At 44.7% G+C, this 14,927-nt stretch overlaps 1 protein-coding gene across 2 annotated transcripts in view; it reads left to right on the top strand.

Annotated features, from left to right (window-relative positions):
• The window catches only part of Pacrg (parkin coregulated), a 421,199-nt gene extending 406,548 nt beyond the window's left edge, over window positions 1–14,651 (top strand). Inside the window, exon 5 of one of the 2 annotated variants that reach the window (XM_028772757.1) lies at window positions 13,989–14,651. In XM_028772757.1, coding sequence (XP_028628590.1) covers window positions 13,989–14,149 — 161 coding nt within the window. In that variant the 3' untranslated portion in view covers window positions 14,150–14,651. The remainder of the gene's footprint in view (window positions 1–13,988) is intronic. The other variant, XM_028772756.1, reaches the window with a different exon arrangement.
• The last annotated feature ends 276 nt before the right edge of the window (window positions 14,652–14,927 follow it).

The following is a 14,927-nucleotide window of genomic DNA, read 5'->3' as shown; positions in this document are numbered from 1 at the left end:
AGGAGGAGGAGGAGGAGGAGGAGGAGGAAGAGGAGGAGGAAATTACAGAGTATAAGCTTAAGCTAGAAACTGTTGACACTTGAAGTCCTACAGCCAGGGACGGTGGACTGCAGACAACAGCAGCTTAGTGACACTGCATCCCGTAGGTGATCTCACATGTCCAAGGCCAAACTACCCCACTGCTCTCGACCCTGTCCTGACCCAAGGATCCCACCGCCACGTTTTAACATCACTGCAACCCTCTGAAGTTGTGAAGTGAGTCTTTTTTATCAAACCCTAGGGCAAAATGTAGACTACACGGTGCTCACTGGGGTATCTCTCTGCCCATCCAAGAGGAGGGTTACATTGTGGCTAATCTGACATAATGTAGAGGTAGTGTACGTGAAGTTATAATGACCAACATGTTTCAGTGGGCTTTTATAGCACTAAAGACACAGCAGGCAGACTCGTGTTTATCCTTGCCTCCATCCTTTGGGTATGGTATCAGGCTGTTTCCGTCAGAGTAAGTTGGTACCAGGCTATGCAGGGTCAACAGCAAGTACACCAGCATCCTCTGGACCATCCCCCAAACCATCGTTTTGTTACCACGCTGTCTTTTTCCTCACTCATCTGGACAGAGTCCTGACTCAGAAAAAAAAAAAAGCAACCGGGTATGCTAAACTCAGGAATTTCAGGAGATAAAAATGTAACTCAGGCAAACAAGCATTCTTTATTCAAAAGTCTCACACGTCAGCATGTTCCACTTATCGGCGCTTCCAACAAGCTCTGGCGTCCATTCTTGTGCAGACCCAATTTTGCTGTTGCAAATTAAATGGTCACATATTAATTTTCCTCTGTCTGTCTCTCTCTCTCTCTCTCTCTGTCTCTCTCTCTCTCTCTGTCTCTCTCTCTCTCTCTCTCTCTCTCTCTCTGTGTCTTCTGTGTGTGTCTTCTGTGTGTGTGTGTGTGTGCGTCTGTGTCTGTGTCTCTTCAAAAAGATTTCATTGGACTCAGCAGAGCTCTGGACGCTTGTGAGACTGTTGCTCTGCAAGTCCCAGGCTTCTGCCTTGAGACACTTGGTAAATGTCCCTTGCCACATTTAACTCACCAACATGAAAGCTGATAAAAGCTGATCGCCAGGGCTTTGAAAGATAGTTTAAGGTTATTTTTAACTGAGACACTTAGGAACGGCTAGCGGGTGTTAGCTCTGTCCCGCTTGTAACACTTAGCTCAGTTTAGCACAGTAGATTGCTTTGATTTGTTCATTAAATATGTAATTTTTGCATTAATTGAACTCATTTGATGAAAAATATTCCCACTCTATAAAATTTCTGGCTAATGGCTTGGAAATCTATTCAAATTCCGTACTCATAAATTCATTTCAGAACTTTCAAAGAGTAGATCCTTCGGGCAAGCTGAGACGCAGCCCACATACCCAACAAGCAAAGCCTAGCCCATAGAAAGGCTGGGGCAGCACAACATGGCTTCTTCATGCCTGCACAATCACGGAGAGCATCTACTTAATTCTTTAAAGTACGACAAGAGTGAGTTCCAGAACAGCCAGGGCTATAAAGAGAAACCCTGTCTCGAAAAACCAAAATAAAATAAAATAAAATAAAATAAAATAAAGTACGACAAGCCGCTCATCACAGCGTACAAGTCTTTAGCTCCGGGCTCTGTGCCCTGGAGGCAGGCTGTCACCTGGCAGACTCCCTCCCGAGGCACCATTACACCCGGTACAAAATCCGCTGGGAGCTGAGATCATTGTGTAGATGAAAGCTTTTTCTATATTTATTTGTCTGTGTGTGCACATGTGGATGCACAGGTGTTCACACGCACATGGAAACCCAAGGACAACCACTCCTTTTCGTTCCTAAGGTGCCGTCTCCTTTTCTGCTTTTTACTTTTAGGGACAGGGTCTCTCACGGCCCGGGGCTCACAAAGCAGGCTCAGTTGGCTGATGAGCCTCAGGGATTCACCTATCTCTGTCTCATCAACACAGGAACCGCAAGAGCGTGCCACCACACCTGGCTCTTATGCATGGGTTGGAGGAGGGGGGCAGTTTGGTCCTCATGCTTGTTACTTTAACAACTAAACAATTTGTCCAGCCCTAGGTAAAAGGACCAGAACATGTGAAATCAAATTAGTGGAGAACTCAGACTGGATGTGAGGATAACATTTTTTAGAAAGCCTCAGTTACAGGAAAGAAAGCAAAACCACAAGACTAAGCAGTCGTGGCTCTGTTGTGGTGTTGAGTAGAAACGGAAGGTGGTACTAACCTCTGCTGTGGAAGCTCACCTAGGCAGTCCCCAGCGTCAGTCCACAAGCGGCTGAAATTATCTCAGCTACTTTAACATCATTCCTGAGCAGCCTGCGTAAGTTCTTCCAAACAAACAAACAAACAAACAAAAAATAAGCTTGTGTTTAAGTCTTTATCAAGATGACTAGAAATGACCAAGTATCTCCAAGAGAAATTTCATCAAGCAAAACTTAAATAGTAATTACAAAGTCCATACAGATCTAATGTTTTCTGCTTTCTGGAGCAAGGGCTGCTAACAAAGTCACTGGGATAATAGAATCTTTCCCTTTGTAAAGGAGAGATTGTTCAGTGTTTGTTCCGCATGCCTCTTCCACCCGAGGGTTACACATAGCACAGGGATCCCACTTAGCGTCTCACAGGAAGACCATAACCTCACCATCTTCATGAAGACTGGAAACCCAGAACGTTGATTTAGAACGTTCCTCAACACTTGTGGCTTTCCTTTGGCCTTCTATCTTTGTTTCGAAAGCTATTGGAAGGTCAGTCAGCTCCTCAGAAGGTTTCTACTGCTCAGCTTCCCACCTGATCCTCTAGGGACACCTCTGCTGAGCAGTCATGATCTCTCCCACTTACACCGAAAGCCCCAGATGTCCCTCATCTGTAGGCCATAATTAAGACAAACCCTAATAAGTGCTGATAAGAATGAGAAGTTTACATGTGAAACTAACACTACAATTCCCCACGTGTTTACCATGGACCCACAGCACTGAAATAAGTGTCCTTAAAACCCCTGACTTGTCATCCTGCCCATAATGACGGAAATCAAGGAAGATCACCCCTCTCACAGGCAATGTGCCAGTGCCCACCACAGGAGAGATACTGTGGACAATCCAGCTGCATGGAGTCCAGTCAGTCCAGTACCTGCTGGCATGCCCTCACCTGGGACCTCCCTAGGGTCAAGAGTCTACACTTTGGTGATGACGCCCCACTGTACTGGGGAGGCAGAGTTCTGCAGCCTTACAGCCCTCCTGTGGTGACAAGTGAGACCCTCTTGCAAATCCTTCTGTCTTCTTTCTCACAGGTAACAAGGTACTGCTCTGTCCTTCCCTTTCAGTACCACACTGTCACCTGCGGCTGACGTCACTTCACTTAATTGTCTAACCTGCCCAGATATGGTTTCTCTTTTCCTTGGAGGAAAGTGATAGGAGTATCTAGCTCACATAGCTATTGTCCCCAAAAAACCCTGCACTGCCTAAGAGACACTGTGCTCTTGCCATTGTGACTCAACCCTGAGACAGCAGCGGGTGTGGAGAATGCCTGGAGATCTGCCTCTCTCTTGATGCATCTACTCACTGCATCCTGCTGTCCAAATACGAAGAGACCCGTTCTCACCTCAAAAGCCTGAACTCCGCCCCTTTCGCTGGCTATAGACTCTCTTGGTATGTTTATTCCAGACAGGGATAAACTAGTATATTCACCTATTTTTTTTTTCTCAGTATGGCATCCAAATCGAAGCAGTCATTAATCAATGAAGACTCTAATTTGTCTTTTTTGTTATTGTTGTCTTAACCATTTTCAACTAGACAGGTAAAAAAGTTATGCCATACTAAGGACTAATAAGCCCTACAGACATTGACATGGACCCAGATAACATTCGGTGTTGTGTCAACAAATAATTTGAATTTTGACAGTGTTCTCTTGCCTGACTAGACTTAATTTGATAAACATTTGTCCTCTTCAAGTTTTCTTAGAACTTGACTTAAACACTGAATGTGGTGCTGCCGGGATTTGTGAATTGCTCTGAAGAAATGTCTGCGGCTGTGACGGTGGGCTGTCTGCTGGAGAACCATCCTTAGGCAGCCCCTGTCCACAGCTATATTGGAACAGTATAAGGAGGTGGAATAGGGTGAGAGGACGAAGGCTCATCCCTTTCTTACACAGAGGCCACGACTGAGGTCAAGATAAACAGCTGCTAAATTGCGAAGAATTTATTTTTAACTGAAAAAAATTTCATACAATATATGCTGATCATGCTTCCCCTTCCCCCTACTCCTCCCAGATTCTCCCTACATCCCCAGTTACTGAGGAATTTTACCACAGATTATGTTCCTTGGGTCCAGTGCCTTCTCCCCCACACTAGAACTTAAGAAAGTAAACCTATGCTGCTGTTGAAAAATGACAGTTTTTTAGAAGCATCCCTTATCTAGGGGATGGAGATTTGGGTATTAAACTGGCTGTTGGCCAACACCCATAACATTTCAGTTCCATGAGTGACGTCCATAAGGACCCTCATGGAGCCCTCGGGGGACAATGGCTCCACGGCTTCCTGCTTTTGTCCCCAGCTCCCATGTCAGGGAGAGGCAGAGAGTGGGCCGTCTAGCTTCAGTGTCAAGGGAGAGGAAAAGAGTAGGACACCCAGCTGGACACCCAGGGTTTGCTTCAAAGCTTTCTTCTTCAGAGGAAAGAGACCATGTGAATTTCATTAATGTCAACAAGATCTGAGCAGCCTGAAGGATGTAAGCCCTTGGGCATCTCCAGCATGCCAGCTGCTATGGTTATTAAAAGTTTGTGGTTGCAATACTGTTGCAGCTTTAATTAATACACCCACAAACCAAGACTTTGGAAATATCCACTGCAGAGTCATCCTTCGGGGTATAGTCTCCAACAGGACTTGGGATTTGTGGAAGAGACAGTGCCTGGGTGTGACGCCTGGCACAGAAACACCAGGAATTCCCAATAGGGTGACACGTAACCATGACTAAGGGGGTAAAGACCAGTTCTTTCAATAATAATAATAATAATAATAATAACAGTGATAATAACTTAAACAAAACAAAAATGAACGGCAATATTCTGGGAGTTTCTGAAAGCACTTAACCTCAATCATTGCCCCAAAGCCAACTTCTCTTACTCAATGTGGGAAAGCGAGTTTTGCCTCATTTCCCTGGGCACTTCCCTGTCTTTCCACCCCAGACCTTCAGGTCTCATATTAATCTTCCCTTCATTATCCAACCTCCAGAGAACAGAATCTCCTCATCCTAGAACAGATGAACCTATTCATATAAAGAGATCCACACTGACACCAAAGAAAGAGCCAAGCGTGGCAGTATGTGCCACTGTGGTCCCAGCACTCAGCAGGCTGGTGAAAGCGATCCCTAAGCCTCAAGTCCAGAACCAGCCTTGGATTTGTCAGAGTGTGTGTGTGAGTGTATGTGTGTCTGTGTGTGTATCCTAGCCATTCTGACTGGAGTAAGATGAAATCTCACAGTAGTTTTTATTGGCATTCCCCTGATAACAAAGATATTGAACAATTTTACAAATACCTCTCAGACATTTGTGTTTCATCCTTTTAGAACTCTGTTTGGTTCCATGTCCTATTTTTTAATTGTGTTGTTTGTTTTCTTGAGGTTTACTTTGCTCAGTTCTTTTACCGTTCTAGACACTGTTCACATATAGATAGATGTATAGCCAAGAAAGACTTTTCCCCCATTCTGCAGGCTGCCTCTTTGTCCTTTTTCCCTACTGAAGATTTCTACTTTCATGAGATCCCACTCATCAGTAGTTGCTCTTAATGCCAAAGCATCAGTTCTGTTCGGAAAGTCCTTTCCTGTGCCTGGAAGTTGAAGCACAGACCCTACGTTCTCCTCTGTTAGATCCCGGGCATCGGGTCTTGCTCTGGGACCCCTCATCCATTTGGAGTTGACTTTTGTGCTGGGTGAGAGATAAGAATCTAGTTTCGCTCCTCTACACAAGCCATCCAGTCTGACCAGCGCCACTTGTTGAAAGATGCTCTCTTTAGTGTATTGATGGCTCCCTTATCAAAGATGATGTGGATGTAGGTATGGACTTGCATGTGCATCCGCAGTTCTACTCCATTGGTCACTGTATCCATTTTTATGCCAGTAGCATGCTCCACTGTCACTATAGGTAGCTCTGTAGTATAATTTGAAATCTGGGCTGTGATATCTCTAGCACTGATTGTATTGTTCAGGATTATTTAGGCTACTCTAGGTCTTACGTGTTTCCACATGAAATCTAAGATTATTTCTTCAATTTCTGTGAAAAAAAAAGTGTTGCATTTTGATGAGATTTGAGTTGAATCTGTGGATTGCTTTTGGTAGAATAATTATTTTCACTATAGATATCCTACCAATGCACAAGCACAGGAGATTACTACATTGTCTGGTAATGTTGCAACATTTTTTTCAGAAGGTGTTCATTGTGCTTTCTTGTTGATGTTTGTTTGTTTCGTTGATGTTTGTTTGCTTGCTTTATGTTGTTATGGTTTTACTATTGAGAATGTCATTATTTCCCCCAAATACAAATGCTGGCAAGGATGTAGGAAAAGGGTCAACACAGTCCCTTCTGGAAGTAATACAAACTGTATATCAGAGTGGAAGTTCCTCAAAAAGCCAGAAGTCGATCTTTCACATGATCCAGCTGAACCCAGTGTATTCCAAAACTTCCCTAAATTCTATTAGGGCGACATTTGCTTATGCACATCCGTGAGGAAATGGAAACAGCATAGATTATCTGTCGTCCGTTGAATAGAAAATGAAAATATAGTATACAACACAACAGAATATTATTCAGATATTAAGAAAAATGAAATTAAGAAATTATCAGGTCAATGAATGGTGCTGGAAGTAGCTATTCTGAGTGAGGTAACCCAGACTCAGAAAGACAAAGTCATGTTTTCTCCCTTCAGTGGGTGTTAGCTTGAATCTTTAGATATGCGTGTTTCATATCTAATACGTAATCCTACTCCATATGGAATATCCATAGAGGTTAGGAGATTAGTAAGGGGACATTGTGGAGAGAGAGTCTTCAAGGGAAGGGCAGAAGATTGTGCTAGTATAGAGGGGAGGGAGGAGTAGTGAGACAGGGAAGGTTAAGTGGGATGGGAATGAGGAGGGTAGTGGAGGGAAAGCAGGAGCAACAAATAACGCCAAAGACCTTTAAAAAAAAGATGGACCAGTGTGGATGCTCCATGAAATACATATGCATGTAAACAGGCAAGAGTTCGAATGGAATTGCCAGAGGATGGAGTGGGACTTCCCCTGCTACACAGCACTGGCTAACAGATGGGAAAGGCCTCCCGTGAGGAGCTGAGCTAGGAGGTAGACATGGAGCCCTGTTCGTGTGTGTGCGTGTGTGTGTGTGTGTGTGTGTGTGTGTGTGTGTGTGTGTGTGAGAGAGAGAGAGAGAGAGAGAGAGAGAGAGAGTTTTCTTTAAGTATTTAAGGTGTGGTGCCTCGTAGACGGCCCCACATGCAAGAATATATAATGTATATATATTCTTTATATGTTATGTATGAAATTATATATGTTCTTTATATATTCTTTGTATATAATATAAAAATATAATATATATTTTATATAATATGTATAAATGTATTTTATATATAATATAGATACTATATATCAATATTTTTAAGAGAATACAAAGAGGAAGCAGACCTGCAAGGAGCTGGAGGGTTGGATACGATCAAAATTCATTGTGCAAAATTTTCAAAAATTAATAAAATATTTTTAAAAGTAATAGCTTAGGCAACATGAGATTTTTATCTCAAAAGAAAGAAAAATTGACTCAAAATCTACATTTCCTAAACTCATAAATATTACACTATCTTACTGGCATTTTTTAATATTGGGAGTTATCATTTAAATAAATTTCTTTTTTAAAATGTGGGTTTTATTTCACTAAACCTGATACCTGCTTAAGCAGCAGTTATCACAAACAGGAAATTGCCATTCTGACTGCTAAATCCAGCAAGCCTGGAGCAAAGTATCACTCAGAAGCTTGGAACAGAAAATCTACAGTTGTTCTGTGTCCAAAATAAATGTATCCAATAGTGACATTTGCAATGGAGTCTTCCCAGCTTACCTGCTAAGACCAGCACCTGAGCTCTGGGCTCACTTTATCTCCTGGTGATATCACCACAGCCTCTTAAGGAGGAAGGCAGCTTTAGCTGTAACTGGTGCCATAAGAAGTAAAAATATAAATGATAGATAGATAGATAGATAGATAGATAGATAGATAGATAGATAGATAATAAATAGTGAAATTACAAGTCTTCTCCTTTCCTTTTATTTTATTGGATTTCACTGTACCTAGCTTGGCCTTGAACAACCTGCTGCCTCTACCTGTAAGTCTAGAGTGGAATTACAGGTCTATGCCACCACATCCCGAGAGGTTACAGGGACTTTTGATTACATTGAGAACCAGATGTATGCCTTTTCTGATCCAGAAACAATTGTATTTTTTTTCTATTGTTGTATTTTCAATTCCACTTCCTGTTACTTGAGCAAGCTCACCCAGCTGCAACAGACAAGAGTCCTGGCTGCCCTCTGAGACCAGCACCCACAGCCTTGGTATCCAAAGGCACTGTGACACTTTGTTTCATATTGAACACTCCCTCGCTGGGGAAAGCTTCGATCTGGATTTGGCCTAGGGTCACATTCAAGTACTCTGTGTGCAAAATGGCTAATTGTGACAGCATGCTTTCCACATACCAGCAAGACAGAGGGGAATGGAGGGTGTCACGAGACCACACTGCTCGGCAGTGCTCTATTTCAAAGCTGTCTGTCACTCAGCCGCTGGTGTGAGAGAGCCAGTTTCCCTCTACAACTGGTGCTGCTCTTGGCAAAGGCCAACTCAGTACTCTCTGTATCCCTGGCGTACTTCCTGATTCCTTCACTTATTTCAAGGCCTGTCAGGTACTTGGGAGGCAACACCAGTCTCTTTTCTTATTAAATTCCATGAGTTACAGAAAGCCAGAGTTAGCAAACTGGGCAGGGAGAGACTGGGAACAAAAGTCTAGGCATCATCAGAGTCCCCCCTCATCAGGAGTTCTGTTCTCGTTTTCTTTTGGCTTTTTGATTACACTTATTTTTTTAACTTTCAGTTTTAGTTTTTGGGTGTGTAGAGGTAAAGGTACACCAGGGCACGTGTGGAGGTCAGAGGACAGACTGTGGAACTCAGTTCTCCCTTTCAGTTCTGCAGATTTCGTGTTGTCAAGTGTCTTCTTACCGTCCCTCGCCCCTCATCTCTCCTGGCCCTTACAAACATCTGAGGCACTGCTAAAACCATTTGGCCACTGCAGGCCCAGGGGGTGGAGGTGGGCAGGCACCTATTTGTCATCCTCACTGATGACATTGTCCCCAGCTGTGTGATCCTATCCTGGTGAGTCCTGAGGGCCTGGACACTGTAGTCTGGGGCCATGATGTGTCAGAATTAACAAAGATGCTTCGATCTTAAGATGGGCCTTTTTATTAGTCAGTGTCAGAAAGAGCCAACACGAGTTCATCCTTTGCTGTGTCGGGGAGGACCTGAAGCCAGCACTTATTTGTCTTCTGTATATCTCTCGTGATCTAAGTACGGCTTTTTATTTCCAAGTAACAGTGGCTGTGACTGTTCCCGAGACTATCCTTCCATTTACCATTAAAGAGTATTACCAAAAACAGCATTCAGAACAGAAAAGCCCAAATCTGAAAGGAATGTTCTCTGAGCCAGGTGACCATCCACCTATTCTTGATTTGCTTTTCCTGTCTCTCACCCAAGATTCCCTTGGACACTTAGCCAAAAGAACTGGGGCAGAGTTCTCTCAGGGCCCATGTCCAGTGGGCAGCAAAAGAGAGGCTGTAAGGCTTGGTTCCAGGAGCCATGTGTGTTCCCGTGGTGATCATTTGCTCTGTGTGAAAGGTGGCCTGCGAGAGTTCCCTCCCCAGCTGGTCAGCTCCCTGAGAGGCAGGGGCCTGATGTATCCACTGCTCCCTTCATCCTCCAGGGCCCAACAGAGCTGCCCCTGTGCACAAAGAACACCCTGTAACATTAGCTGCAGGTCCTGCCAAGGCCAAGGAGCAAGGCTTCAAAGGCAATCCCAAACCTGGCTTAAGAAAAGCATGCTTCCCTGCTCCAGCTAAACTGGCCTGGCTTTCTGCTTGGAGTCTCTCACCTCTGATTGTGCTCCTTCCTTTTCGTAACAGTAATAACTAAATAAAGGAGAAGAATGGGCTTCCACAGTCTAGAAATTGAAACCCCAGTGGGGATGTTTTATCAAAATTCTACATGATCTCTGTTTGCTGTTGGTCAGCGTCCACCGAGTAGCAGATATCTGTGTGAAACGTAAATGCGTCTTATGTAACTGTCCTTTGCCATGGGCCCTAGTGACAGGCATGAGCTGTGCTTTTGCACCAGGAAGATGCCATCAGTGAGCAGATAGGAAAGATACATGTCTTGCCATGACCTGAAAAAAAGCCAAGAAGTAGCACACAGGTTGGAGCAGTTTCAAAGGGATTATACAGGAGAGCTTGAATGTGTTTAATCCTGAAGCAGGTTTCTCAGATAATCAGAGAAGATCCAACATCCACATGCTAAATGAAGTTTAAATAACTTAGAACTGGGAACTGTCTCTGGGAGGCCATTGCCTGCCCCCTGCATGCCGGCACCTCTAAAACAGACCCTCGCCCCCGGTCAGCTGATTGAATGTCCTTCTTATGGGGCACAAATCTGCCTTGCACCCTCCATGTAAGCCCCACTCATTTGGTTATAAATAAAATGTATCTTTTCCATCATCAACATCCCTTCCTAACCGTCTGAACGTAAAGTAGGCACCCCACTTCCTAAATAGTAATATCAGCTCCTAATCAGAGCTGACAATTGTAAATAACCACCTGGTTGATGTTGCTGTTGTTATTTTAAGGGTCCTGTTCTCACAAACACTTGTCCCAGTGACGTTGTCTGCATTTAAAGCAGGGAGCTCAAATGAGTCACCTCTGCTCCTGCTTCTCAAAAAAACAGAGAGAACAGCACAAGTTTCAAAATGGAGATCACACCGCCCCCCCACCTGCCTGTCAGCATAGCTTGACATTAGCCTGGCCCGTCGTCATTACAGCATGCAAAACAAGGCGTGGGCTCTTGATTTTTGTTTAGCTTTTCTGTCTCTGTCTGCCCCCATGATACACACTCAGCCACCACAGAACAGTGCGACTCCAACTCCCTTCCAGACAAGCGACTTCTATTCTGCCCCATTCTTTTATCATTGGGGTTGGTACAGTTCGAGACAAACAAAGCCACAGAGCTGACTCCCACAGCTAAATATTTTTTAAAAAGTAAGAACATGGAATAAAGTGATGCTTGTCGCTGCTGCGCTCTGACAGGGAGAGAAGCCTAGGGTGTGTTAAGTCCCCATTGTGTACAGCCTTCCCAAACCCCCTCAGCTACATTGGAAAAATGTGCCTGTCCTGTGACCCATTCAGTCTTTGACCTTTGGGGCACAACAAAAGGAGCTATTTACCAGTGATTAATACATGGATCTTTGTCTAAAAGAAGCTGTATGGAAGCTGTCACGGACCAGCATCCCCAATTTGATTTCCCAGGTGCCTGTGGGGCAGTGAGTGTTGCAGGTTCAAACAGAGCCTGCCTATTTCTCCCTAACTGTGTGAAAGATCACTAACTATCGGAAAAAATCACAGGCTGGTACTTACACGGAATGTCATTTGGGAGAAGAAGGATGCAGAGATTATCCCAAGACCCCCTGGGACACTTTCCACTCCAGGTGGACTCCTGGGATATTAGCCTCATTCCTAAGGACGGCACTGAGCCGACCTTAGCTCACAGCGTCCACTCTCCTGTTGCTTGGCCTGACTCTATTGGTACCTGACTTCCTGGTCTCCTTCTTTGTTTCTGACCATTTTTTTCCCTCACACCTCCATCATGCCAAACCCGAGCATCTCAGTTTCAACTCCAGGACCCTCTCCTATTGACAGACTCCTCATGTCCTCCCTAGTGTGGCCATTCCTAACAGTACTCTCTTCTTAGGATGCACCATGCCAGTCTTTAATGATGAAGATGATGGTAGTCTGTTTGCTTAAACATGTGCTTGCCTGTGGCTTATTTTCTTATTGATATTTATGCTTTCTTCAAAAATTTGACAAGAGTCTTTACTATGCTTCTCTCTTGGTGATAAATATTCTCTCTACACGATAAATACGGTTTTGAACAATGTTCGTGGATATGCTCCATGGGTTTGACATTTTGAATAACCAGCCCCTTGTCAAACTTGAAATGGACTGAAATCCATTACTCAAGGTATCCACCATGCAGAGAGAAGTCTCCTAACTACAGTTTTGTAAACCTTTGTAGGTTCCCCTCATAGAATAAATTAATACGTGCCACAGTTGTAAGACTCCACTTTTGCAACTTTTCTGTATTTTCTACCTGCCTTCACTCCTACCAAACAAATTGGTCAGAATGACAGTCTGTTTTTTCTGTGTTATCTCAGACAGCCCTATTTCTCTAAGAAGTTTCTGGGAAAACATCAGATGAAAGTAGTGCCTGTCTGTACTGTGTGGGGTCCTAATTGTTATCTTTGCTCTGGTCTGATCCATTACCTGATCCTTTTGAAATGTCCCCAAATAATGGACTACGGAGTCTGGGGCACCAATTTAACTTCCATGGTTTTTACATCAAGTGTGGTAAACATTCAAAGGCTGTACCTGAAGTATGAGCAAAGTGAACCGTTCCCCTACGAGGTGGACACTTCAGGACGTGCTGGTCCACTGTACCCTCTGGCCCTCACTCACCTCTTCATCCCTCTGTCTCCTAGAAGCCCAACTTGTCACCCCCTCCTGTGTCACCAGGCAATGTGAGCAACTTCTCTAAATGCAATAATATCTCCCTTCTGGGGACAGGGACACTAAAGCCCTCGGAAATCTGTGGGTGCAGCATAAAGCGTGTTAATGACTGTGTAGACAGAAACCATGATAATGTTGGAGTTTGGGGGTGCACCTCTGTCAGAACTGGGGTTCCTCCAGTTATCTCACAGTCTAGGTGCTGTCAGGGATCTTTTATCTGAGCAGCTACAGCCTGAGTTTTCAGAGTGAGAGACCTGAAGGTTCGTAAGACCTGCCAAGGCAACTTAGGACTCAAATCCTTCATGGTACCAGCAAGGCAGGCACTGTGGCCAAATGCAGGCTGCAGGGGCCTGGGCTGCAGGAGGGAGGCTGGGCTGCAGTGGAGCCTCTCTGGACTTGGAAGCTCCAGAACTGGCAACAATAGCTCTCTGGCTTCAGCCCTAAGATGGGCTGTCAAATGTCCTATGTCACTCAGGAGCAGCCACAGCAAAGTTTGCAGGACTCTGTGGTCCCCAACCCTCAAGAGAAAGACTCACCATGTACACAAAGCTGCAAAGACATGGACCACTGCTCTAATCTGAGCCTGTCCTTCTCCAGCCTGCCTATTGTGAGCTCCATGGAGCTGCCTGCCTGGTCTACCAACAGACGGTCCCTCTGCTGTGCACTGGGCTGTGATGTGGACAAGGTCTCCTGCCTGGAAGGGAGCTTGTCCCATGGTTGTTTCATACTTGTCTATTTTAGATTCAGCTTTACCAGCTCTGCCCTGGATTTGAGCTTTGCTACTCTCCTCATTTGTTTAGTGGGCTGGTTTGTTGGTTGGTTGCTTTTTAAAGAAGAGGGAGGTCTTATTATGTAGCCCAGGCTAGCCTCAAACTAATAGTGATCCTCCTGCCTCAGCTTGATGCTAGAATCTCAAGAATGGTATCTCCATCATATGCAATTTGGTATTTTTATGGAGTTGCCACCAGCCTCAAATTTCAGCAAGAGAATGTGAGAGTGTTAAACCTGTCAGTGTCTCCTAACAGGCACTCGGCAAATGCCTGGCCTGCGGGTTGGGACTCTGGGGACACTGCACAGAAATAACTGCCTCTTTGTTTATTTGCCTGATTCAGTGAACTCCGGGGATGGCATCGACTACAGCCAGCAGAAGAGGGAGAACATTGGCGACCTGATCCAGGAGACCCTGGAAGCCTTCGAGTGCTATGGAGGGGAGGACGCCTTCATCAACATCAAATACATGGTGCCCACCTACGAGTCGTGCTTGCTCAACTGACCAGGCAGCTGCAGGAGGGAGCCTCCCTCGGTATCACAACCATCTGTCCCCAATGCCCTGGCATCTCATTACTTGTGACTCCTAGAGCTCTCTTTCTACAGCTGCAAACATAGTAGCTTCTGGGCCAAAAGACTGTTAGCCCTGTTGAGAGCAAGGCTTTCCGATACATAAATAGTGCCTGTTTCTTAGATTACAATAGTGTACTGTGCTTTTTTTTTTTTTTAACACGAGGAGAATTGCTTCTTTATCCAGCTCAGATGGAGGCAGGAGTCCGAGTTAAACCTTCAATTTTATAGACAATAAAGCCATAATTCTCATATGCAATTCACCCTTTGCCATGCTATGTCTGCCTGCCCCATACAGCCATGTCCTGAGCTGTAAGGAAGAGTCTGTGCTGAGGGCTTAGTAGGTGTCTGTCATGGAAGAGAAGCAACACCCCAGCCATGTCTCTTCAGCAGCTGTGAGAAATAATGGGCTCTGGCATTCACAACAACTGTTGAATGTATACCCTAGTCACAGCAGGAAAACTTTGCAGCCCATTATAAGCTAAACTATAACCATAATTAATGTTTCTGACCAACTAGTTATCCGGGCTTCAGGGCTTTTGCAGTTTCAACCTGGCTGTAGATGAAAAGTCTGGGGAGGGGCTGGAGTCAGGGTAAAGGTATGAAATGTTAGGTTTGCAACACCGTTAGTTCTAAGGAGAGAGCTGGCTGGAATCCTTGCTCCTCCACTGTGAGGATGGCACTGGACATCTCAGGGCATCTCCGGGCCAGGC

The sequence above is a fragment of the Grammomys surdaster genome, unplaced genomic scaffold, assembly GCF_004785775.1.
Source record: "Grammomys surdaster isolate TR1022 unplaced genomic scaffold, NIH_TR_1.0 218, whole genome shotgun sequence".
NCBI classification, from domain to species: domain Eukaryota; kingdom Metazoa; phylum Chordata; class Mammalia; order Rodentia; family Muridae; genus Grammomys; species Grammomys surdaster.
This window is presented reverse-complemented; position numbering and strand designations above follow the sequence as displayed.